This window comes from Littorina saxatilis, linkage group LG3 (genome assembly GCF_037325665.1).
Source record: "Littorina saxatilis isolate snail1 linkage group LG3, US_GU_Lsax_2.0, whole genome shotgun sequence".
NCBI classification, from domain to species: Eukaryota; Metazoa; Mollusca; class Gastropoda; order Littorinimorpha; family Littorinidae; genus Littorina; species Littorina saxatilis.
In genome coordinates, this window is record NC_090247.1 from 8883362 (window position 1) to 8910192 (window position 26831).

At 39.7% G+C, this 26831-nt stretch overlaps 1 protein-coding gene across 1 annotated transcript; it reads left to right on the plus strand.

The window, feature by feature from the left end:
- Nucleotides 1–26114, plus strand: LOC138961547 (myosin heavy chain, clone 203-like). Its single transcript, XM_070333206.1, has 4 exons — nt 1–214; nt 795–914; nt 1816–3142; nt 24165–26114. Exons 1-4 carry the CDS (start codon nt 50–52, stop codon nt 24569–24571), a joined length of 2019 nt encoding a protein of 672 aa, XP_070189307.1. The 5' UTR covers nt 1–49; the 3' UTR covers nt 24572–26114.
- The last annotated feature ends 717 nt before the right edge of the window (nt 26115–26831 follow it).

The following is a 26831-nucleotide window of genomic DNA, read 5'->3' on the forward strand; positions in this document are numbered from 1 at the left end:
GAGGAGGTGGTCATATGATTTGTACATTCCTTTCTAGTGCGGTGCCACAATGGCGACTGGTGGGGTGGACCCCGACTTAGATCATCGCAAAACATGCAGTATTTGTCTAGAATCTTTCCGAGGACGGCATCCTAAGCTGTTACCTTGCTTTCATACCTTTTGCCTGCCGTGTCTACGCCAGCTTACCTGTGATGGCACACAACAGTTATCACTGGTGTGTATTTAAAAATTAAAATCGACAAACTTCAAACTTGTTGAACTTGACACTTGTTCAACATTACTAGCCAGACATCTGGATGACTTGTTTTACAAGTGCAGCGTAACAGACAGATACAGATACAGATACAGATACTAGCATTGTAATTTGTGTATTGTAGTGTGCAGACGTGTGTGTGTGTGTCATTTTCTTTCCTTCCAAATCATGCACTGATGCAGATCCAGCCAGTGGGGTAGGGTATCAGATGTGTCATTGCATACATGTATTGAGCTGTTGGTGGAACTGGCAGCAAATTTCCCAAAAGAGTTGAGGAGCCGAAGACAGAGAGACCAAAAATTAACAAGAATTTGTTTTAATTGAAGAACTATTCTGACATATTGATTCGATCATTTTGTCATGACGAATTCATGTCAGTGTCCAGATTTAGCCCTGTGTATGCTTCATTGTCGCACTGACTGTATCTCACAATTCACTCTTCTTTCAGGCTTTTAGGTCAATTCCACAGGACTGTATCTAGAGTATGCCAAATTCATAGTGTGCACTTGTGTTTATATTATGTATTTATTTATATATTTAGGAGGGCCCACAGAATGAAGGAGAGAGGACTGAGGGTGAAACCACAAAAAGACGCACACTGATTTGTCCTACCTGTAGAGCAGTGACACCTGTTCCACCTGGGGGAGTTGGTTACATGCAGGTGAGATTGTTAGATTGAAATATATACACATTGTCTTGGGCACTTGGGGCTGAGCTAAAGTATATCGGGCGCCTGCTCTTCCGCCTCAGCAGTTTTTAGAACTACTCTTGACTTGACTTTCTTGACTTATTCCTGTAGACTCCCTGTGGAGCATAGGGCCGCAACAACTCCTCGCCAACGCACCCGGTTCTGGGCAGCTCCTTTTTAGAACTACTCTTGTAACTTTAATCATAACTTCCACCCTTTCAAAAAGAAATATCTTTCGATAGAAGGCATTTTTTATAGCTCAAGTTGTGAAGCATTAGTTTCTATCTTACAGCGCCGAAGAATAGTTCACACCCAAAATGTATCTTTTTCATCTGAGAAAACCACTATTGGCCCAAACAGTTTTGAATTGGGAGAAGCCCTCAGAGCGCACGCGACCCATCAGTTAATGTTTGTTTGCATGGCTATGAGCCTGGAAGTGTACATTTTTAACATTATATTTATATATATGTTCTGATTAATGTCTCTTGAACTAGATATAATAAACTTGTGCTTGAGTATGATGCCATTATTTTTTGTTAGATACCAAGATATTTTAACAAAATAAAGGTTGCTGGACACTTTCAGAAGAAGAAAAAAACCATATTATACATAGAGAGAAGTTTCAGCCTCTCTCGCAGATTGGTCCAGGTAACCTATGACTGTGTAATGATTGGGTTTTTTTATCTTTTTTTAATTTTTTTATAGATCTCATCTGCATAAAAAACATATTTTGTCAAAACCAGCAGAAAATTTAGAAGAAGGAAATATATATATATATATACAATACACACAAAGGGATAGAATTGGAAACATTTTGTTCGTTATTCAAACGCTGCAGCCAGTCTTCTTGATGTTTAAACACTGTTATTTTCAGAACAACTTTTACCTTGAAGAGGAAAGTCTGTCAGCCCCAGCCTGTGACCTGTGTGACGGAGAGCAGACGGCAAAATACAGCTGCACAAAATGCCCCAACAAAGTGTGCTCCCAGTGCCGACGTTACCATGATAAATGCTGCCAGGCAACAGGCCTCATAGAGATCAACCAAAAGCAAACCAGAGATAGCAGCTCGGTGAAGAAAGACCAGCAGATCCAGCTAGTTGAGAAGGTTGTGAAGACCCTCAGAGGCAAGAAGGACAAGCTTACTCTGGAGAGCGAGAGAGAGAAGCAAAAAATTGATGGTGATTATGCAAAATTGTTGCAGCATGCAGGCACAGTTCACAGTGCAAGCCAAAAGAGCCTGGAGAATGCAACGGAATGTATGGCAGAGAGGATTCAAAGAAAGATGGATGAGGCAGATAGCAAGCTGAGAAAACTGCAGAGACAATGCTCCGGGCAGTCTGCAAGTTCCCAAGATGTTCAGCTGGATGTCCTCAGTGAAGCTGATGTCCAGCGTTATTTTGATGTCCTAAAAGAGGCTGATGAAGAAACCATGCTAGAGTACAAGCTTGATGACACGACCATGAGTCCTCTGATGAACTCCCTGAGTGACTTTGTGAATACAGTTGCACAGACATCACATGGCCCTGGCATGACTTCAGCTACTGAGTCTCCTGAAGCTGCAAGCTCACACCTCTCTGGCAATCAGAAGACACCAGTGGAAGCAAGTGAGCAGGGTAACACAGCTGGTCAGGTCTTGGTTGGCTTTTTGGACATTGCTACAAAGGTGGATCAGCTGAGCAAAGATTTTGCTGAATGTAAGAAGCTTGTCGCAGAGCTACAGACTGACAATGCTGCTCTGCACAAAGAGATGGCAACTGTAACCGCCAAGAACACAAGCCTTTGTACAACTATTGCAACACTGGAGAAAGATGCTTTGGCACAGAAAGAATCCAATAAAGATCTTGCAGAGTGTGGAAAGCTTGTCAAAGAACTGCAGACTGACACTCAGGCTCTGCACAGAGGGATGACGAGTACAGCTGATAAAAACATGACACTGGAGAAAGAGATGGTGGCACTGAAAGAAACAAGCACCACCACACAAGGAGACCTTTCATCACTGAAAACAAACGTGACAGCATTGCAGAAAGATGTTGGAAGTCTATCACAAGATGTAACTTCTGAGAAGACAGACCTTGGGCAACTTCAGAAAGACAAGACATCAATAAACAGGAATATTTCCTCTCTGCAGACTGGTTTGTCAAAGCTGAAGAGCACAGTTGCATCCAATCAAACCACAGTGTCATCACTGGAGACCAATCTTGGTGAGTACTTTTCTCATGAATATACTATATAGCCCAGCTAATGCAGATAAAGTTATCAAGTAGTTGCAGTTCGCCAGTTGTTTTTCAAATAATTATGTTAATTGCAGGCCAAAATAGCTCAATGAAACTGAAAGACAAATATTGTTCGATCACAAACTAAAACATTATTTTTGAAAAGTTATGATTATTGTCTTCCAGCTCCTGAAATTCAGGAACTGGTGTGTGTGTGTGTGTGTGGATGTGTGCGTGTGCATGTGTGTGTATATATGTGTGTGTGTGGGTGTCCTCAACGATCTTCACAAAAAAGTTCCCCCTGAGAAGTAGTAATCATTTTCTAGTGGCATTTTCTGGGATGCCAGCTCTAAGTTTCTCCCAACAATGCTCATGACCCAGAGAGGTTACTTTATTTATATATTTACACCCCCGGTATAGGGGTGTGTATAGGTTTCACTGGATGTGTTTGTACTTCTGACTTCTGACTTTTGACTTTTGACTTCTGACTTTTGACTTCTGACTTTTGACTTTCTCTCTTCTGACTTCTGACTTCTGACTTTCTCTCTTCTGACTTCTGACTTCTGACTTCTGGTAAGGACGGGGGTGTTTTTCCTACCTCGGAGGAATTTCTTGTTTTTTAAATTTTTATTTGAATGGCTTATTTTTTTAAGCTTCAGAAAATGTCCTGAACTTAATTACCTTCAGATTTAATGTTAATGAAGAGGGGTAGGGGAGGGGCAGCACATCACAGGTATACATGTGCCTTAATAATTCATTCTGCAGATTTCTCTTCACTGTTCAATAATGTCAGAGGCCATTGTAAAAATCGGTGTGCCTTTAGGCCAAAAAAAAAAAGGTGTGGTTACGGTAACATAGCCCAAAAAAATAGGGTAGGTAGGTAGGCAATCACTTTTTATTTTTTTTTAACTTTTTTTTCTAATGTGTACAAATTAAACCTACTTGACAGGGAAATAAGTGTGCGACTCGGGCGCTTTCGCTTTCATTGCGTTTTTTGCACTCGGTTTTTTTTTTTGTTTGACAAATGTAATAAAAAGTTATAGGACCGGCCCCTAAAAATAGGGTAGGTCGGTGTCTTGTTCCTTTGTATGTAGAGAAAGGGGGAATGTACGTTCTGGCTCACCGATTCCGACAGACCCTAAATATTAACGCAAAATAGGCTTCTGGACTAAACTTTTACTAAAATGAAACATGCGACAAAATCAGAAAAATACTGCATAAATCCATACAAAAAAAAATACAGTAAAGTAAGGTTGTTTTGAACCAATGCCGGGTCTGTCGGAATCAGTAACCCAGAACGTACATTCCCCCTTTCTCTTATACAACATTCTTAAGCTCAATACGCTCTCTCATTTACAAACTTTACTTCATATGTTCTTTCACTTTTAGAATTATATCTGATACATGCAATGTGACTGTCTAAACGAATAGTTAACTCTTTACAAGTGATTCTATTTTTACTTTTTCTTCCCGTCCTATTTGAATCCCCTTTTTTAAAAACTGCTTTTTCAGATCTTCTATATCGATTGGCTTGTTATATTCAGCTCGTGTTTTTGTTTGAATACTTGCTTTCTTACTTTTGTAGTCATCAAAGTCTGTTTGTATCTGTTTGAATTCTTCGTCAGAAACTTTTGAATCTTCAAGTGCTTTACTGATAGACAGTTTTAGGCTAGACAATTTTGATGATGCAAGAGTGGAAATGGATTCGTGTTTTTCAAGCTTTTTCACAATTTTTTTCATTATAGCTGATGCTATAAATGATAAACCACCAACTGCTGCTGCGACACCACCTAGGATTAGAGAAACTGGAGTCCCTACTCCGGTAGCTAACAGAATTGTTCCCGTTACACCTGCAGCTGATGCAAGGATAGTAGAACCAGTGCTGGCATTAGAAAGGCTGTTGTAAGTTGTTGAGTACTTACGTCTAGCGCGAGAATATTTTTCTAATTCATCTTCTAGTTGTTTTTGTATATTACTAATGTGTGCCAGTCTGAATTGTTGACTTTCTGCTGCACTTTCATCAATATTAGGATAAAGCTTCACACTGCTAGTCATCTTTTTAATGCAAAATATAAAATATTTATCTTAATTCTCACTGGCCAGTGTTTCTGCTAAGCTTTGAAGCTGTTCATTGCTTAACACCTTATCTGTATAGTAGAAAGCAATCAAATCAAGATAAGTAAGATTAATACTTCTTATTTCTGTTAAATTATTTATATCTGCGTTAACAACAACATTTTGGTTTGACGTCTGTTTTTTTATTGTGTTAGAATCCTTTTGAACAGCAATAAATACTCTGACTTCTTCAACATTTAATGGTCTCCAGTTGAGATTTATTCCTCTCATTAGAACAGTGTTTGTGGTTTCTTCCCTTTTCCTGACAACTATATCAAATATCATAGTTGCATTCTGCCCTATTGGAAGCTTGGGTATAAAATCGACAATGGTGTCAGCGTCCTTTTCAACACTTTGTTTTCTGTGAATGAGATAGTTGTTCTTATGGAAAGGTTTAACTGCAACTTCTCCCCTGCTGTTAATCGCAGGAACAAGGCTAACAATTAGTGGTTTAGCATTGATTGACTTACGGAATGTGTCGTCTTTTCCAACAAGAGTGTATGGACTCACAAATTCAAACTTCATTTCCCAGTCAATCTTTTTTATAACAGGACTAAGTACCCATTTTTTATTCTGATGTTTCCACATGTAGTATATGTCATCGACAATTGGATCAGGTACATTAACATCACGGATTTGGCCTAGTTTGAGAAATCTTGGTTTCTTTTCATCGTCGATTTCCTTTCTCTTGTAATGACCAGTGTCTGTAAACTCGAATGCATACACTGCACCAACTTCAGCATTGCTCTCAAAGTCGATAGCGTCTGCTAAATCTTTCAACTCTATAGTTGAACATGCAACAGGATAAACTATTGTAGGTCCACTCGACATTTTAATACTCAATATTTTATGGAACTATTTCCAATGTAATGTTAAACAAACAATCAACTGGTTGTCCACTTTGATTTTTCAGATCAATGTGTAGGAATTCATGACACCCTTCCTCCAAGTCCTTGAACTGAAGTGTCTTAAATGTTGGCACGTGCATTTTACAAAAAGAGGCATCACTCGGTGGAAGAATCCTAAGCAGATCAGAACGCTGATCATTAAACAGATTATAGGATGTGTTAAGCTCTCTCATGTGAACAAACAGTACACTGTTAACATCCATGTCAATGGGACGTGTTCCCTTGTATAAATTTGTAATTCCAAGCATATCAAGGAGTTTGGTTGGAAACTCAACGTTTACTTCTCTAGTTTTGGGCATAGTAAGAGTAGCAATGAGACTTGCATGATTTAAACTCGCTGTAATACCTACTGGAGCAAACAATTCTTTCTCTAAAGTGCAGAAGTCATAGTAACCATCTTCTACAGAATGTGTTTTACCATTAATTCTAACCCAGTTGTTAGCCTTTTTTTTACTGATATTATACCAAGTAACCTTGTACATAATTTCATGCAGTGCAACTTTCATTCCTCCATTTTGATTGTTGATAGGGTTTGCAAGTTTAACTGGCACACTAGTCTTCACATTTGTTAGTGTGATAAACATTTTTTATTCAACAACAAAAATGAGTCAGTATAAATTCAACAAAGACGTTAAATACAAAACTGGACCATATTACAATCCAAAGACTATTTCTTTCCATGAGTTGGACTTTGCTGTAACAGAAACAGAATCCATTCGCGTTAAAGTGCCTGACCCATTCCATTCTTACCTAAATCCCCCAATCAAAAATGATAGTGTTCCAAAGATGTGGAACTCTCACCCAATTCAGTTCTATCAGAATCAGTTAAACTTTGCAATATTCTGTGCAACCACAGGATGTGGAGTGTCCTATGCAGACCACATGAATAATTCAAACTTACTGACAAAGTGTGTGTACACATTTCACGTTTACTATCAGTGCAGGAGAATCTTGTCTGAACTTCAGGCACCAATGCCGCATGAAAAGAGCTGGAACCCATTCAACAATAGGATAAACATGAAAGTGTATGAGCGTCTCTGCAATGAATTCAATATAGATTTTAAGACCGACTTTAGGCAAAAGCAAGACAAAAATCATGGCATGGGAACACTATATTTATGGGGTGTCCACAGGAGGTATAATTTTGATTACTGGCCAGGTCATACATCTTTTTCTTCAAATGTGCAGGTACAGTTAGGATCAATAGAACAACAGCACCACAATGCATGGACTACTTTTATATTAGACACCGGCAAAGGTTTCACTGGATCAGGTGTTGAAAGGATCAATGAATCTATCCGAACATATGCGTGGTGCTTGCTAGGCTCGCAGGCACAGACACGATCAAACATACTGAGAACAAGCACAGGGTTTGGTGCACAGAAACAGTTGTTATCAAATTTAGAAGATGTCATAAACTCTGCAGTTGATCTGCCTTCCAGCATCAAAAGGTATCAAGACTCTCTCCGTTATGCAAGATCAAAAGTTGACTTTGCTGTTGGTAACGGCCTTTACATGTTACCTTCTGATCTCCAGCTGCAGATTGGAACAATAACAAATTATAACAATGAAATCATTATTGCTAGTGACACCCAGCCGCTTGGAAAGGGTGAAGAACTGAATTCAGAAATCAGAACGATGCTACAGCCATATCACAATGAACAGAAACAAAGCGTGACAAGTGAAGATCACGCTGCAGGTGAAGATCATTCTGTCACTAGTGATGATCAAGCTGTTAGTATTAGTGATGATCATGAATCGCAGAAGACTGCTCTAGTAATTGGTGGAGTGGGTGTAGGCTTACTTTTGCTTTATTCTCGTTAGCAGAACACCTGCAATTAAAACTATTAGAGTCCAGAGATGTTCAGCCATGAAACCAACAACTTTACCTGCAAAAGATAACAGCCAGCTAACAATTGAACCAATGATTCCTGGAAGTGCATCCAAAGCTTTTGCTGCTAGTTTCTTTAATAGTTCTGCAATGTGTTTGAGTTGTTTCTTTACCCATCCCGGATCAGATGGAGATGAAGGTGAAGGTGGAGGTGGAAGTGTGACAGTGCCACCTGTGAGTGTTAACACTAATGTGCTTATTGCAAATCCTAACGCAGTTAGTATACTAGCTATTGTGATTCCCTGCTCTCTGAAAAGCGTTCTAATTCTTTCAGCAAGAGTTGTGTCTTCGTAAAGGATTCTTTGAATTGTATTTTTTATTCTGCTGACCTGTGTTCTCAGTTGTTCTCTATTGTTACTTAGAACTTCTAACCTTATGGCTTTCTCCTCCTGCAAATCTTTTAAACGCTTAGAAATTCTGTTTTTTACTTCTTGTTCTAGGTTCAAATCATCAGCATCAGCAAGTTTTTGTTTCTCTTTGTTTATATCTTCATCCAGCTGACCTAGTTTTGACAGATTATTTGCTATTTCACCTCTGATGGTTTGTAGTGATTGATTAAGGGCTTCTATTTCTCTCATAGGTAATAGTTCATGTGGAGTCTTCAGTGAAGTTTCCTCAGAAAAAGAAGTCTCTATCTCTTGTATAAGTTGATCAGCCTCATCTGCAAGTTTATTAAGATCTTGCAATGGAACAGATTCTATTTGAGTAGCAGTTGGTAGTCCTAGTTCTGCTTGTTGAAGTAAGGAAACAACATGGGAAGGTGATGACCGTGTGCTAGGCACAATATCTAATTGCCTAAGTCGATTAGCAGTAAGTTTTTGTTTTAGTGAAACTTTTGATAGAAACTTAGCAGGATTAGATTTATATGTAAGTTGGACTTTTTCTCCTTTATCGCTAGTTGTATATAAATGATTTGCTTCCATTTTGAACTGGTTTGGATCTAAAACATCAGGTTCTTCTCCTAAACTTTTGTAGAAATCTCTAACTTTACCTTCCAGAAGTTCATGTCGTGCCACCTCATAATGCAGTGAATGATGGTAGGGAACCAAAGGGATTGCTTCGCTCATGTCGTCCGCTGGCTCAAATAAATCTTCAAATCCACCTTCTGCCATTTGTAACTTATTTTTTATTTTGAAAATAAAAAAAGATGGCACAATCGTTCGGTTCTGTTCTTGATCCTTACAGAAGGCTGAAAGAACCTCTCGGGGTAAAAGGAATAAGGCAAACAGTTATAGTTACAAATAATCCTTCTACTATTGATCAGAATGAAATACTTACTGTTAGGTTTCCTAATCTAGGTAAGAACGATGTTATTGTACCGGGCACTGTAAGACTATCATTCAAATTAGAATTAGAATCTGGCTCAGATGAAAATAGGACTTTGGCTTATAATGTAGGAAGAGCAATTGTGAGGAAGATTACTGTCAAACTGGAAGGGCGGGAAGTGATGTCATTGAATAATGCAGATGTATTTTTAGTTTACGCAGATAATTGGTTGACCGACAATGAAAAGAAAAACAGAGTGTTTCAAGGGATTCAGTCAGACAATGGGATAAAAGTTAGAATAGGAGCAGGAGATAAAGCTGACAATAACAAAAAAGATAACGCTGTCAATGTTGCTTTTGGAAACAAATTTTGTATTCCACTTGACTTTGAACTCATAAATTCACATCCTCCCTTCTATCAAGGAGCATTGCGTGACAGGCTGTCATACGACCTGACTTTCAATAGTTATGATCGTGTTATGCTTTCACAAGACCCGGAAGCAAAGTATAAGGTGTCTGGAATTTCTTTAGAGTTTGATGTTGTAAACCATCCTGAACTGGCTAGACTTATAGAAAATCAGTACAGTTCTAAGCTGCCTATCTATTATGAAAGAGTGTTGAATCACAGTACACTTTCAAAAAGCCAGGCTGATCCAATCTGGAACATTAACTTGAATACACCAGCTAGGTCAATGAAGGGAATACTTATGTTGTTTGAGGAACCAAAAGATTCATATGAAAGGCAAATAGAAAAGTTTTACAATCCACTAATCAATAGAGTATATTGCACAATTGAAGGGCAGCCAAACCAAATATTTGCATCTGGCATGCTGCCATACCAACACTATGATGAAGCAAGAAAGTACTTTACTGGAGGAAGATTGAAAGACCCAACATCTGATCTTGTGGCTAAAGATCTACATTTACACGGTGTTGGCGTAGAAGATTTCTTGACAAATAAATATGCGTTATGGCTGGATCTCAGAACAACTGACGACAACAAACTGCATGGAAGTGGAAGGCGAATTGAAAACGGATCAGAAGGAATCACAATACAAATTGAAAAGGAAGTAGGGAGTAGTAGTAAATCAGTTAAGATCTACGTGTTTGTTGTGTCAGATGCGCAGTTAAACATCTCTGAAAGCAGATTACAGGATATTGTTTATTGAACGTGTTAAAATGAAGTATCTAGATTTTCTTCCAAAAGATCCACACTGTTCTTTGATTTGTGGGGCAACAGGTTGCGGCAAAACAAGATATGTTTTGGATTTATTACAGACTGTTTACATAAATCACTTTGAACACATAGTCATATTCTGTCCAACCATAAAGCATAACAGAACATACAAGGAGAGAAAATTCATATGGTCTGATCAAAATATATTTATTGTAAATCCTTCTGATCGTCTAAATGTTTGCTTGGAGCATTATTTCGATCTTTTTCAGAACACACCAACACTGTTTATTATTGATGACTGTGCAGCAGAACGTGACATTGTTAGAAAGAAAAGTGCACTAGCAAAGCTTGCATTCAGTGGACGGCATGCATTAATATCAGTTTGGATATTAACACAAAAATACAATGCAGTTCTGAAAGACTTTAGAGAGCAACTCAAAACAATAACATTGTTCTATTCAAAGGACCGTGACAGTTTTGAAGAGTGCCTTCGAGAAAATGATGTCATTGAAAACAAACAGGAGAGAGAAAGAATAAAGAATAATCTGAAATCTTCTAAGCACTCGAAACTGGTTTTAAAAACTGATCAACCAGTTCAGTATGTATGTTTGTAGAAATCCTTGCTAAGTTCTTGTCAAGTTCTTACTCAAGTTCTTGTCAAGTTCTTACTCAAGTTCTTGTCAAGTTCTTGTCAAGTTTTTACTAAGTTCTTACCAAGTTCTTACACAAGTTCTTACACAAGTTCTTACACAAGTTCTTGTCAAGTTCTTACTAAGATCTTACTAAGTTCTTACCCAAGTTCCTACCCAAGTTCCTACCTAAGTTCTTACTCAAGTTCCTACCTAAGTTCTTGTTAAGTTCCTACCTAAGTTCTTGTTAAGTTTAATTACTAGATTTTAATTTTATTCTGCATCAAAATAAAATGAACTGTGATGAATTGCTGATGCAGACTGCTACAGATATTGAAATCTGTGACAGTAGGACTATACCTGATAAAAAAGAAAGATTGTATTCACTTGCTGTTTGTGGAAAAACAAAACACTACCTTGGGCAGCAGTTAACTGTGGAAGAAGTACAACATCTTTCCTCGGAAGATATAGAAAAGTATCATGGACGGTATGAATCAGTGCTTGGTTCTAAGATGGTTAGAAGTATTGGACAGACTGTTATAGGTTTGTACACAAAGATTTTTGGACATTTTACACCTCTCGACTCGGAGGAAGACTTAACACATGATCTAACTCATGACCCTGTTGTTTCCAAGTCCCTCGAATCTCTTGCCTGTGGCCTGTATTATCGATTTGGTTCTTTATTAGTACCATTTGTTGCTGGATTAATTACTTTCAAACACATTAATTTTCAGAATAAAAAAGATGACAGATCAGTTGAAGCAGACAGTGGAGCAGACGAAAATACCAGAAGTGAACACAGTGACAAAGAAACCTGGTAGAGTAGAAGCAGGAAAAAAACTAGCCGAATGGAACAGACAAAAAAAGTTAAATCAAAAGGCAAAGCAGAACATTATGTCTGAAGTTGAGCAGACACCAAACATTCCTGAAGTGACTAAGGTCACACAAACTGATCAAGAATTAAAATCTTCATTTCTATCATACAGAAAAGTAGCTGTAGCAGCTGTTGTTGGAGGAGGTGGATACTTGCTTTACAAACTTTGGCAAGGCAAATATAAAGTGTCAGAAAAACCAAAATCAGAAACACCAAAATCAGAAACACCAAAACCAACAAACAAAGCAGTACAAACAATAAAAAAGCCCACAGTAGTACCTGCAGTGGATTCATTTCATATGGAATAATTTTAATATTTTAATTTTGATAACATAAAAATGAGTTCTGAAAAGACAATAGTTAATCTAGTTTATCACGCTGCAGTGATTGGAGGCTTGAGTGTAGGTTACACAATGCTGGGTAAAAGTCTCATCAGAATGAAACCAGCCGACTTGGGAAAGTTAGACTTCGAAGACGGTGCTAAACTAATTGGTGTTGTGACAGCTTCCTTTGCAACAAAAGACTTTTTGGTGAAGCAAGGAATTATTCCAGAAAATATAAACATGTAAGACAATAAAATGGCTAGCTTGGTTATGATGGTGGGAGGTGCGATTGTAAATGCGCTTGCATTTTCTGGCAGCAACTATTTGTTTTCTAAACTGCAAAATGGTGAAGAGAGGGAAAGGCACAACAAAGCCATGGAACAACTGGCGAAAGCACAGGATGAATACGAGAAGAAACGAATTGCGCAGTTAGACTTTATGAATGATAAACTCAGGCAGCAAGGACATGCAAACAAAACCTTTGCCAATGTTGATGCAGCCATTCAAGAATACTATCTTGTAACTGGAAAGAAAATGAAGACAAGTGCTCCTCCAAAACTGGGTGACTTTTATCAGCCTTCAGAAGAGCAGAAGGTGGGCGAGATTGTTTTCATTGTTATTGGTATGGCTGTTGTTTACTTTATTGCGCGTGCTGTCAAATCTTAATATTCTGTCATTTAAAAAACCATGAGTGATGCTTTGTTATCTAAAATATATTATTCCCCAAAAGGATACTGGAAAGGAAGAACTGCTATTGACAAGCTCAGTGACGCAGCAGGTGTTTCTCAAGATATAGCAAAGAAATGGTTGTCAAAGCAGGCAGTTTGGCAGATCTATTTACCTGCACCAAGAAAAATTACACGACCACACTTTGTTAACATTAAACCGAATGACACTCATCAAATAGACCTGCTGTATTTACCGCATGACACAGTCAGAAGGAAGAAATATAAGTATGCACTGACTGTAGTTGATGTTGCAACAAGATACAAAGATGCTGAACCGTTGACAGAGAAAAGTGCTATAGCTACAGCTGTTGCCCTGCAAGAAATTTACAGACGTGGACCACTAAAGTATCCCAGAATGATTCAGTGCGATGATGGTAAGGAGTTTAAAGGAGCTGTCAACCAGCTTCTGTTAAAACATCATGTTACAGTGAAGAGAGGTATTCCAGGAAACCACAGGTCACAGGCTATTGTTGAGAGCTTTAACAAACAGTTGGCAGAAAAACTGTTTTCATATCAGTACCATCAGGAATTTTTGGACACAGAAAGTAAATTGCGTAACACTGAATGGGTCAAAAGATTACCATCAGTACTTAGAGCAATGAATCTGGAGGTATTTAAAGCTACAGGGTTAAGACCAGTTGATGCAATCAAACAAAAAACAATACCTGTTGCTCCAAAGTCAACAACACCAGTGGCATTACTACCTTTCAATCAGAAAGTCAGATATTTATATGCACCCGGTGAAGCTGAGGGTGACAGCAGGAAGCGTGCAACGGATCCAATCTGGAGTATTGACATTCATGAAATCAAGAGAGTAGTAGAGACAAATCCACCTATATATTACTTGAGAGAACCAGCACCGCAAAGAGCCTTTGTAAAAGAGGAATTACAATTAGTTCCACGTGGTACAAATGTTAAATGATTTTTTATTTCAGATTTTATAGTGTTAACAAAAATGGAAGCTCTGAGAAAGAATTCTAAGCAACTTCATTTTTTTAATTTATATTTTTATTTTGAGTTATAAAATCAAACTCACAGCGATGGAAGACTCTGTATTAGAATCTTTATCGACAGTATTTGACACCGTTGAATTACAAGTAACGGATCCTCAAAATGTGCAGTCCAGTGTGCAAGACGCCATTGAACAAATTCCAAACAATTTGTTGATTGAACCTCCAGTAAAAGTGCAGATAGTCAGTTTAATAAAATACAAAACAGTCAGTGATGAGGTGCTAGAAGTTCATGTTTCAACCAGACAACTAGCACTTAATTCTATGGCAGAATTGAATGGAAACTGGGCAGATGAAATGATGAAACGGTTTGAGCAAGCTGCAGAGGATGCAAAGATGAAAGGATCCGGATGGTCAGAAGGTGAAATTCTAAAAATAGAATTGAAGCTAAGTAAATTTGCCCCCATCAGAGGTAGAAGTTACATACCTTTACCTCCTGCTCTTGTCAAAAAACGTGCTGTGCTGAACATAAAGAATGATGATGACAAATGTTTTATGTGGTGTGTTCTGGCAAGACTGTACAGTGTAAAGAAAAATGCAGAAAGAGTGTCTAACTATCATGCATACAGAAATAAACTAAACTTTACTGGTATTGAATTTCCTGTCAGCATTACAAGCATTGACAAATTTGAACAGCAAAACAAACCCATCACCGTAAATGTTTACACGTGGGATGAGGAAGATGAACTGAAACCAGTCAGAATATCAAAGAACTCACCAACGATTGGTGATTGTGATACTAACCATGTTGACATGTTACTAATGACTGATGGTGTAAAATATCATTACACTTTGATTCGTACAATGAGTAGACTGATGGCGAGCACAAGCAATCACAATAGTAAACAAGACTTTTGTAGGCGATGTCTCTTGCGTATTCCATCAATTCATGCAGCACTTATACACAAGCAACATTGTAAGAGCGTTGATGATGCGGTTGTGAAGTTAACAACACCACCGCCAGACAGCAAAGTGTATTTTAAGAATGTATGCAAACTACAGAAAAGTCCTTATGTTGTTTATGCTGACTTTGAATCTATCATTGTGCCATATGAAGGACCTTTACCAAAAGACCTACCTAAAACAGTAACTCTAAGTAATCATCAAGTCTGTTCATATGCATTTATTGTTGTTAGTTCAGATGGTAAACATTCTAAACCGCAATTGTACAGAGGACCTAATGCAGCAAAGAACTTCTTACAGCAAATGAACCAAGTGCGAAATGACTGCTCCAAACAACTGAATCTTTCAGACATTGTTATGAAACCTGAAGACCAAGAACAGTTTAACTCTACCACACAGTGTTGGATATGCAAACAAAGTCTAACACCAAACACAGACAATCCAATAGTAAGAGATCATGATCATGTAAGTGGGCAGTTCCGAGGAGCAGCACACAGCAAATGTAATCTACAATTAAAGTTTGATCCTAAGACTTGGAAGCTTCCAATCTTCTTCCATAACTTGCGCGGTTATGATTCACATCTGATCATGCAGGCAGTAACTGATGAATACAAAGCAAGATGCATTGCGCAGTCTTCTGAAAAGTACATGGCCTTTACTCTGAATAGTTTACACTTCTACGATTCTGCTCAACATCTGATGGGAACACTTGAGTCTTTATCTTCATCACTAACTGCTTTCCCAATCACATGTAAGTACTTTGACAGTGACTTAGTTAGAAAGGGAGTCTATCCATATGAATACATGGATTCGTGGGAGAGGTTTGATGAAGATGAGTTACCACCAAAGGATGCTTACTTCTCACGGCTGAAGGGTAAAGGTATAAGTGACGAAGACTATGAACACGCTAAGACTGCATGGAATAAATTAGGATGTAATACAATGGGTGATTATCATGATCAATATTTGTTGGCTGATGTTTGTTTACTTGCAGATATATTTGAGAATTACAGAAGAACATGTATGAAGCACTACAATCTAGATCCTTCACATTACATATCTGCACCAGGCATGAGCTGGGATGCATTTCTTAGATTTACAGGAGTAAAGATTGACTTGCTATCAGATCTACCTACACTTCAGATGATTGAAAATGGACTACGTGGAGGAATCAGTATGGCTTCACACAATTACTGCAAAGCCAACAACAAATACTTGGACGACTTTGATCCTATGAAACCTTCTAATTACATCATGTATCTAGATGCAAACAATTTGTATGGTTGGGCAATGTGTCAGACGCTTCCACTTCGGAACTTTAAGATCTATTCAGGACCATTTTCACAATGTGTTGTGCTGACAATATTAAAAGCAGGCCCAGACAGTCGAAAGGGATGGATACTAGAAGTTGACTTAGACTATCCACTATCACTTCATGATCTACATAATGATTATCCTTTAGCGGCTGAGAGGTTAAAAGTAAACCCAAGAGAACCTCCAAAGCTGGTGCCCAATCTGTTTCACAAAAAGAAGTATGTGTGTCACTACAGACTGTTACAGTTTTACATTAGACATGGATTAATTTTGAAGGCTGTTCATCGTATAATTTTATTTGATCAAGAACAGTTTATGAAACCTTACATCATGAAAAACACAGAACTGAGAACCAAAGCCGCTGATGCATCAGAGAAAGACTTTTTTAAACTGATGAACAACAGTTGCTTTGGTAAGACAATGGAAAACCCACACAAGAGAAAGGATGTTAGACTTGTTACAAGAGAAAATGAGGCCATCAAGCTGACATCCAAACCACAGTATCAAGACTTTAAATACTTTCATGAACAGCTGTATGGTATCTTAATGAAAAAACTTGTAGTCAAGCTTGACAAACCAGTATTCATAGGCTTTACTGTGCTAGAGTTGTCAAAACTGTTGATGCTTGAGTTTTTGTATGATTATTTGAAACCAAGATATCCCAAATCGAGAGTACTTTACACAGACACAGATTCATTCTTACTTGACATTCCAGCGGATGACATTTACAAAGATCTAGAAGCTGAAAGTCCTGCAGTAAAAGGAAAAGATTCTTTTTATGACACTTGCGACTACCCTAAAGAATCACCATTGCACTCAAATGTTAACAAGAAGGTTATTGGAAAGATGAAAGATGAAATGAATGGGAAGATAATTAAGGAGTATGTTGGATTGCGTGCAAAGATGTACAGTGTTGCAAGTGAGAAAGGGGTGGTTAAAAAAGCAAAGGGTGTAAGCAAACAGGTTGTAAAGTCGAGCATATCGCATGATAACTACAAGGAAGCACTGTTTCAGAAGCGAGTGTTTCACCATGACAACCCTAAGATCAGTTCCGCGCTTCATCAGATCAACACAACTATTGTAAACAAGAAATCTTTAGATGCTAATGACACAAAGCGCGTTTATTCATCACCAGAATATTCTTATGCAATTGGCCACTGGAGAACAAACGCAAATAGTCTGAGTGTGTAATAAGAATTTTTGTCAATCGGGAAAACCCGCTATGACGGGGAAGTGTTTGTGAAAGGGGAGAAGGCTTTGTTGAGTTTCAAAGCAGCCACCAAGTACACTTTTCAAAGCTTGATTCAATAAACAAGTTTTAATATTCATGAACCACGTGATACACCAGAACCAATCGTGGTGGAACAATATTACACAAGTCATTTGCATAAAGTGCACTCGGTGGCCTCCTGAAAAGGCAGCCTAAATATTGAAGCGAAGCGTTGAAACAGAGTGACCCAAGCCGCCGGTTTACCAGCAAGACCTACCGTTCACGCGTGAACGGTACTATTTTTAGAATCCTAGAATTCTTGAGAATTTCGGAGCTGGCTTGTTTCTGGTACAGGCAAAATTGGTCATCACTGAGTTTGTGTAACACAGGAAGTTGTGAAATACGTCACGGCAAAATTGTTACCAAAAACATCATAGATCGTATTGTGCAGGGTCAACTGCAACAAACTCAAACCGAGCCATTCATACCTGCTTGTATTTGAGCGACTTATATACCAACATTTTTATGTCTTATTTTCAGCACAGGTGTAGGAAAAATCATATACCAAAGTCTTATTTATTTTCTAATTTAACATTTTTTTTACAAATATGACCATGGTCTTTTAAACAAACAGTGACATTAAACATTGTTATGTTAAAAAAAAGAAAAAAGAAAGAAAGCTTTTGCGCACAAATCAGAAATACAGGCCAAACCGTGAGTTTCTGTGGCAAAGCGCGACAGAGGAAATTGCACTGGTTTTATTTTTAGATCAGTGGGAAATTTTCAAGAACAGACGCTTGCATTTGGATGTGTCCAATAATAGTAGGTTTGGTTGTGATCAATCAGAATAATGTAGGCAGGGATGTCGTTAGGCGTCGGACATCGGACATATAACGATGAAAATCCCCAAATGTCCGATTCACATTGCCGCATGTCGGTCAGATGTCCTATCGTTTTAGCCTGAGCGTGGTCATTGTCCGATATGTACTCCATTCCTTCGGACAGCACGATATTCGTTAATTTTCATTTCAAGATACAAATCTTCTAAAAGACCGAACGCTCTCGTGTTCAGCTGACACTGAAGTTGCCAGTGCCGTATTGATCTTTTCTTTTGTTGGGAATTCCCGAACCGTCTGGTGCAGCCACAGAGATCTGCAGCGCACTGATCTAAACTGACTAGTGCATGCTACAGGAGTACGGGAGACAACTCCAACTGACTAAATTTGTCGTCTGCTTTTGTTTTCGATACGAGACGATTATTTAGCTTGAACACCTGCAACGGCTTGTAATTTCCGTGGTTGTATGAGAGAAAGGGGGAATGTACGTTCTGGGTTACTGATTCCGACAGACCCGGCATTGGTTCAAAACAACCTTACTTTACTGTATTTTTTTTTGTATGGATTTATGCAGTATTTTTCTGATTTTGTCGCATGTTTCATTTTAGTAAAAGTTTAGTCCAGAAGCCTATTTTGCGTTAATATTTAGGGTCTGTCGGAATCGGTGAGCCAGAACGTACATTCCCCCTTTCTCTTATGTCTGTCATGTCTGGATGCGGATGTGAGCGTGAACAAGCAATGGATTCGTACAACGATATTGAGACCACACCGGTTCCATGTTGGGCAGAAGTAGAAGTGTATTTATTCTTCTCTATACCACAAGAGCTCCGCAAGGGCAACAATCAAACATGGTAATGAACACAGATAAGGGGTTGTCTCCCATAGACCATTAGCTTATCGTTACATCTCCCTTTCTTTTAAAAGTTAAAAGAATCAACTTTATAAAATCATTATTCTTTTAACTCCGTTTGACGCAAGTTCAACTGTAACCAAATGTCTTCCTGACTTTTACCATAATCTAACTCAAATAATATTCAAGGCGTAGATCTTCCAGTTCAACGCATGCACATACTCTTGTCAGTGTTCAGTCTCTAGAAATTGTCATTAACAGTCAGTATAATTCTCGATTATACTTGCATACAGTTAACAATTAAACTTGAACTGAAGATCCTTGAATTCTGCTGAAGAATACCGAAATCTGGATACCATCCAACACACAGAATAACTAAACATTTTGCAATCATTGCAAAATTAGCTACACAGATTTGCTTTCACAGCAACACAAGCACATTTTTGCTTTCACAGCAACACAAACACAATTTTGCTTTCACAGCAACACAAAATCACTCCTGCAGGAATCGGGCAGGTTTCACTACTGCTCTCCCACTGCGAGTGTGGTATCCGCCTGAAGATGGCTGATGCTCTGTCGGCTCATCTGGAGGTGGAGATTCATCTGGCGCTGGTGTTGGCGTCTGCTGTGGCTCTGGTGAATGACGTAGCGCATCAGGAACGATGACTGGACCTGATGTGTTGTTGGTCTCACCGGCACTGTCGTTGGAGCTTCTGTAGCGCAGGTGTCTTCTGTTGCGTCGAAGAGGTCCCTTGTCTGTCTGTACCAGGTAGGATCTCGGCGCGACCATCTTCGTCACCTCGCCAGGCAGCTTCCATCCTTTCTCACCATCGTGTTTGATGAGAACTGGGTCACCGGGTTGAAGTTCCGGCAACTGCTGTGCACCGCGATGTCTATCGTGGTGAAACTTCTGTTTCGCTTTGAAGGCCTCGTCCTTCACTCGTAGCTGGTCATGGTTGACTGTACGCGGAGTGAAGTTTGTAGGAAGCGACGGTAACGTTGTCCGTAGCCGCCTCCCGAACGCAAGCTCAGCTGGGCTCGCGCCTAGCTCTGGAATTGGCGTTGCTCTGTACGTCAGAAGAGCAAGAAAGATGTCATCTTGCCTGAGGATAGCTTTGGCGGTATCCACTGCTCTTTCCGCTCCCCCATTGGCCTGCGGGAATCGTGGACTACTCGTCTGCTGCTGAAAGTTCCAGTCTGATGCAAATTTTCTGAACTCTTCAGATGTAAACTGTGTGCCATTGTCCGAGACTACTGATTCTGGAATCCCGTGGTGTGCAAATGAGTTCTTCATCTTGCAGATAACGGCGTAAGCTGTGGTACTCGACAGATATGCTATGTCAATGTATCTCGAGTAGTAGTCTTTCATGACAAGGTAGTGTTTTCCCTTAAACTCAAGTAAGTCTACACCGATCTTCTGAAAAGGACGATCAGGTAACTCTGTCGGCAAGAGTGGTTCACTCGGTTGCGACGGTCGTTTCTCGAGACAATGTCTACATGCCGCGACTCTGTCCTGAATGTCCTTACTGATACGTGGCCACCACACTGATTGGTTTGCACGCTCTCTGCACTTGTTTATTCCTTGATGTCCATCGTGGATTCTGTCGAGAATCTCTTTGCGCATGGAAAACGGAATAACAATACGATCACCTTTGATCAAAAGTCCATCACAAACACTGAGCTCCCCTCGGATTGCGAAGAAGTCTCTTGCTGCAAGCATCACATCTTGCTTGTACTCAGGCCATCCTGCAACAGTGTAATCGAAGGCAGTCTTGAGGTTGACGTCCTTGGCCGTCTCTTCTCGGATCTGTTTCAGCTTAGTGTCCGATACTGGCCATGAAGCATACACTACGCTTACGTGTGAACTGATGTCTTCCGTGCGACTAGTATCTGCTTCTGTTGATGCTGGACTACGTGAGAGTAGGTCTGCTACGACCATATTCTTTCCTGCAGTGTACTCAGCGATGGGCTTATATCTCATGAGCCTCATCAACATCCGTTGACAGCGTAGTGGAGTTTCTGACAAGTCTTTGTTGTTTATCAGGGTGACTAGAGGTTTGTGGTCTGTGATGAGTCTGAACGTATCTAATCCCATGAGAAATTTGTCAAATTTCTCGCAGGACCACACTGAAGCAAGGCACTCTTTTTCGATTTGTGCGTATCGTGTTTCTGTTTGTGAAAGTGTTCGTGAGCAAAACGCAACGGGTCGAAGACCTTCTTCATGCTCTTGCAACAGGACACCTCCGATGCCATAGGAACTTGCGTCAGCGCTTACGACTGTTGGTTTCGTCGGATCGAAGAACGCTAGTGTTGGCGCTGAAGTCAGTAGCTCCTTGACTCTGGTGAACGCTGAAGCTTGTGCGTGTCCCCACAACCATGCTGTTTCCTTGACCAACAGGCTGTTCAGCGGCTGTAGCACAGTGGAAAGATGTGGCACATACCTTCCCAGGTAGTTCACCATACCTAAGTAACGTCTCAGTTCTTCGACGTTCTCAGGCTCCTTCATCTTGACGATCGCTTCAACTTTGCTCTCATCTGGCCTCACTCCATTCTCGCTGATCACGTGACCAAGAAATTTCAGTTCTGTTTTCTTGTACTCACACTTGTCTTCATTCAGCTCTAGGCCTACCTCTTTCAGTCTTTGGAAGACTCGCTTCAAGAGCTTGTCATGCTCTTCATTTGTTGAGGTATGTAGCATGATGTCATCATAGTAACAGATAACACCCTCTATGTCCCCGAGTATCTCTGTCATTATTCTTTGAAAGATCTCTGGAGCTGACGAGATACCGAAAGGTACTCTTTTCATGTAGTATCTACCAAACGGCGTTATGAAGGTAGTCAGTTTGGCGCTGTCTTCATGAAGAGGAATTTGCCAGAATCCGGAACGAGCGTCTAATCTTGAGAAGACCTTGGAACCCTCCAGCCGTTGAATGGTTTCTTCCACTGTCGGAATCATGTAACGTTCTCTTTCTACGTTCTGGTTGAGTTTCTTCAAATCCACACAGATTCTCACATCTCCCGACGGCTTGACAACTGGAACCATAGGCGACACCCATTCTGTTGGTTCTTTCACCTCTTCTATCACACCGTTGTCCTTCATTCTTTTCAGTTCTTTCTCTACCTTCCCTAAAAGAGGAATAGGGACGCGTCTAGCTGTAGACACACTGTATGGAACCGCATTCTCTTTGAGCTTAATGCGCACAGGTTCACACTTCACTGAACTGAAAATCTCGCAGACTCGCTTCACAAAGTTCATCTCTGTAGCACTTTTTCTGCTGAGTAAACACTCTGTATCGTGTTTTACGACGAACACTGTCAGACACACATCACCTACTTTGGTCTCAAACTGTCCAAGAACTTGAAGTCTCCCTCCAGGACTGTTCAGCACCAGCTTTGTTTTCTTCAACTTGGGTGGTGTTTTGAGACTGTGATATGTCTTAGAACTGATAACGTTGACATCAGCACCTGTGTCGATCTTGAAAGTAAGCTGCTGACCGCACACTGTGAGGTTCTCTCTCCAGGGACTTTCATCACTATTCACTGAGTCAATGAAATATTCCTGTGGTTTGCTTGAACTTTCACTAGTTTCAGTTTCTTTCTGAGCGTTGACTCGACTAACAGTCTTGGACTTGCAACACCTTGCAAAATGTGAAAGTTTTTGACACTTGTGGCATTTCTTTCCTTTAGCCGGACACTCAGAGTCTTTGTGTACAGTACCACACTTAGTACACTTTTTCTTGTCATTCCAAGCACCTGTGTGTCTTGGGTTTGCGTGTTTCTTGAACTTCCATTTCTGGTCTCTGTTGGTGGAATCAACTGAAGCTGTAGCACCACTAGTACTCTGTCTCTGTTCTTTGAGCTGTTGAGTCACTTGTTCGTGCTGTCTTGCAATTCTCATAGCTTTTTGTAGATCAAGATCACTCTCCAGTTGTAGCTTTTGTGACAGTTCTTTGTCTACAACACCAAGCACTAACCTATCTCGAATCGTGGTTTCTTTCTCAGCAAACTCAGCGTATTCAGATAGATCGTACAATGCTCGTATGTACTGTTCGACACTCTCTTCTTCCTTCTGTTCACGTCTGTGAAATTTGGCGCGCTCATGTATGACGTTTTTCTTTGGCAGAAAGTACTCATTGAACTTTTCCAGCACTACGTCATATTTCTTGCTATCTTCTGCATTCAGGTTAAACTGCGAGAATATTTTCTCTGCCTCATTACCCATACTATAGATGAGTGAACTGACCTGAATTTCTCCATCTTCTTTCATCAACTTTGATGCTACTCGATAGCGTCCGAAGCGTTGGCGCCATTCTGCCCAACCGGCCGGTCTCACAAAGTCAAAGTTTGCAGGTGGTTTGAACGCCATCTCTACTCACTATGTACTTGACCCCATTCTAGACACCATGTCTTGTTCCTTTGTATGTCTGTCATGTCTGGATGCGGATGTGAGCGTGAACAAGCAATGGATTCGTACAACGATATTGAGACCACACCGGTTCCATGTTGGGCAGAAGTAGAAGTGTATTTATTCTTCTCTATTCCACAAGAGCTCCGCAAGGGCAACAATCAAACATGGTAATGAACAACGATAAGGAGTTGTCTCCCATAGACCATTAGCTTATCGTTACAGTCGGGTTACCGTAACCACACCTATTTTTTTTTAGGCCTTATAAATATAAATTCTGGTTCCCACATAAGGCAGTCAAACGATCATGACAACGGTGCAGCCAAACCAAGCCAAAACACCTTGACAGTTATGTCATGTATCTGTTACAGAAGTCTTTCAACACAATTTCTTTTCTGGTATTTTAGAATTAAACCTGTAAATTGCCTGAAATTCCTGACTGATGTGATTGATAGCCCTGTTCAGACTGGTTATGGAGAAATATTAACCTAGGTATTCATTAGGATTTATTACTTGTCCTCATCTTTACTTTATGCATTGCTTTTACATGACTTTATTCTTTTTTGTTCCAGCCAAGGCCACTAGCTCAGTGGCTTTTCATGCCATACTTGCAAAACCTGTCACCACGAAAGAGAAGACGACCATAGTCTGTGATCATACTGTGACCAGTGTTGGCGGTGGTTACGACAACAAAACAGGGGTCTTCACTGCACCAGTGACAGGGACGTACTGTTTCATGGTCACAACCAGCCCCAACAAAGTTGATAGAGCTGTAAAAGGAAGACTTGATGTGATACACAAATCAACAAGGATTGGATATGTCTTTTGTGTAGGAGATAACTGGAGCACAGGCCATACTTGTGCAAAGGTCAATGCTGGTGAACAAGTTTATTTGCAGACGTATGATGGGCCAGAATACACTTTTGGTGGAGGATGGTGGACAACTTTCAGTGGGATGCTTCTTCAGGCAGAACTGTGACATATTATTGTTTGATTACTGCTGTAGAAAGGAGTGGACAGTTGTGACTTCCTACAGCATGGTGATGGGACCATGTACATTTATAAGGTGATTTTTGTATTTTGACTATGCACTGCAGCAGACTGCAGGTCTCTGCCATTTAACCACACACATCACACACTGATACTGACTATGCTTTTGTGAAAATACATGTGTAAGAATACAACTTATGTCATCAGGCTGCAGGATTTCTTCTTTACTGTCCTGGTGTCATGAGTTTTGAGGGACTGGTAAAACTTGGCTGTATCTAACAAAGTAAATATCACAGTTTTTATTAACACGTAACTGCATGTGTGTACTTCAAAGATATTTGTTCTGACCATCCCTGTCGTGCCCCCAACCCCAACACCTGCAAATTAAGTATGGTAGATGGTGTTAAAGTTGACTGCTTTTACCCAGAGTGGATGATTTGGCCATGTAGACCTTGTCATGCTTCTGTGCTGTTGTTGATGGCAAAATGGTTATTTGTGAACTTTATAATAGCTGGACAAATTGGTGTGCTGCAAATCATTTACAATGCCGCGTATCGGAACAAGGAAAAAAACTTACGCTACGACTGACATTGCAAAAATAGTGCGTGCCAATTGTCACATTATTGACAAAGTGCACTGGCATGCAAGATTGAACCAGCTGTGACATCTCCCTGTATGTGTGAGAAATGTTTTTGCATCATTCACTGTGCAGAGACCCACAGCGAGGGAAACCTATTATGGGTAGAAACCCTATCAGCTAAAGTGTGTTTACCAGATTATATGAATTAAATAGGATCAGTCAGTCAGAAGAAATTAAGTTGTTTCTTTGTTTCTTGGTATAATGTAGTCATATTTATATCTACTTTTTCTGTGCATTGATTTTCTATTTCCTTTCTATTTTTAGGTAAAATTGTTGTCTTGTGTGTTTTGTTTTTGGCTCACCAAGGCCGAGGTACACAAAGTGAAACTGGGTCCCAACCAATCGGCAACTGGGTGAGAACCAGCCAAAGCTAGGGTCTATTTTGGTTGAAATTACAGTTGGGTGGGAACCCTATTTTGCTTTATGTACCTCTACCCAAATTCAAGTAAACTGACATTTCATTCAACTGACATTTCATTCAAGTCTAATTTGAACTATCGCACATGCAATATCATATTTATCTTGAGAGCAGCTGCACAGGATGCATTTTTGATTTATTGTCTCATGAGCTGTTTTCTTTACTTGATTTTGTTCTTTTAAAAACAAATTATTTTACTTACTTTATTGCCAGTGCCTTTCTGTGGTATATTATTTACTGTTTAGTGACATCAGGTTATACTTTGATCAGAGGTGGAAGGTATCAGTCTTCTTACAACCTGTTCAGAGAATTCACTATTGTTTGCTAATCAGCAACATATTACCAAAGTGTTTTTTTGTGTGTTCTTTTTTTTTTGTTTTTTGTTTTTTTGTTGTATACATGCAAAAAAGTTGTGAGATAAATTTAGGCAATGAGTAAGTGAGTGCAAAAAATAAAACGAAGAGACTCACCCCCCCCCCCCCCCCCCCCCAAAAACAAACCCAAACATAACAAGAAACTAAAAAACTTCATTTGACTTTAAATTTTGTTCTGCAGTGTGTATTTTTTAAAGTTTGTTTTTCTGTGAATGTGTATGAGTGCCAATTTATTTTCCACAATAAATAAACAAAAGCATTTTCTGTGATTGTTTGACAGCAAGTTTAACTATGCCTTCTGGGCATAAGAGAGCGAGTGAGAGAGAGAGATTTGGTGCTGGGTTGGGGTTGATAATAATAATGGTAGGGTTTGTGGTAGGGGTTGGGCTTGACTGTGATTGGGAGTACAGGTGGGTTGGGTTTGGATGAATAAACTCCTTTTGTCTGACTCGCAGGCTGAACAAGTTGGAGGTGACATGATAATGATGATGACATCGAAACTTGAACAACTATGCTTCAGATACTGTTGACAACTGAGAAAGCCATCACCCGACCACTCAACAAACACACACACACACACAACCCTGTCATGCACATACGCGCACAAATACACACACCACACCGACATCAGCGCGCACTGGAACTAAAGCCAGCCCTCTAATGTAAACAAAACGTTCCACTTGAGAACATGAACCGAATTAGAATACATGACCACAATATTAATTGTCTTTCAATACACACGTAGCAGTATAATTAAACAATTGTATTGAACATAAGGAATTTGATCAGTTGTCTAAAATCTCACACCTAACCTGAG

What these genes read in the sequence shown, in the direction of transcription:
- LOC138961547 (XM_070333206.1), top strand. Translation starts at nt 50, where the DNA reads ATGGCGACTGGTGGGGTGGACCCCGACTTAGATCATCGCAAAACATGC. An exon ending in GCACACAACAGTTATCACTG is followed by an intron (nt 215 to 794) that starts GTGTGTATTTAA and finishes TTATATATTTAG; the next exon opens with GAGGGCCCACAGAATGAAGG. An exon ending in ATCACTGGAGACCAATCTTG is followed by an intron (nt 3,143 to 24,164) that starts GTGAGTACTTTT and finishes TTTTTGTTCCAG; the next exon opens with CCAAGGCCACTAGCTCAGTG.